The sequence below is a fragment of the Eimeria tenella genome, genomic scaffold (assembly GCF_000499545.2).
Source record: "Eimeria tenella Houghton genomic scaffold, Eth_scaff1799, whole genome shotgun sequence".
In the NCBI taxonomy this organism is placed as follows: Eukaryota; Apicomplexa; class Conoidasida; order Eucoccidiorida; family Eimeriidae; genus Eimeria; species Eimeria tenella.
In genome coordinates, this window is record NW_013541629.1 from 3,558 (window position 1) to 3,769 (window position 212).

Consider the following 212-nt stretch of genomic DNA (forward strand, 5'->3'; position numbering starts at 1 on the left):
TCAGGGGCCCCCCCTCAGGGGCCCCCAGGGCCCGCAGAGATCCTGCAGAGGCCCAGGCAGAAGCAGCAGCAGCAGCAGCAGTGCTAGCAGCAGAAGCTTACATTCAAGAGCTGCTGGAGCTCAGTGGCCTCAGTGAGCTGCTGGACTTGGAGCCTTCTGCTGCTGCTGCTGCTGCTGGCCTCCGCAGCCACGCTGCAGCAGGGGCAGCAGGA

At 66.0% G+C, this 212-nt stretch overlaps 1 protein-coding gene across 1 annotated transcript in view; it reads left to right on the forward strand.

The window, feature by feature from the left end:
- ETH_00035975 (uncharacterized protein) overlaps positions 1-212 on the forward strand; it is a gene marked incomplete at both ends in the record, with an annotated part of 3,595 nt that overhangs the window by 145 nt on the left and 3,238 nt on the right. Inside the window, 2 exons of the mRNA XM_013373854.1 lie at positions 1-132; positions 188-210. Coding sequence (XP_013229308.1) covers positions 1-132; positions 188-210 — 155 coding nt within the window. The remainder of the gene's footprint in view (positions 133-187; positions 211-212) is intronic.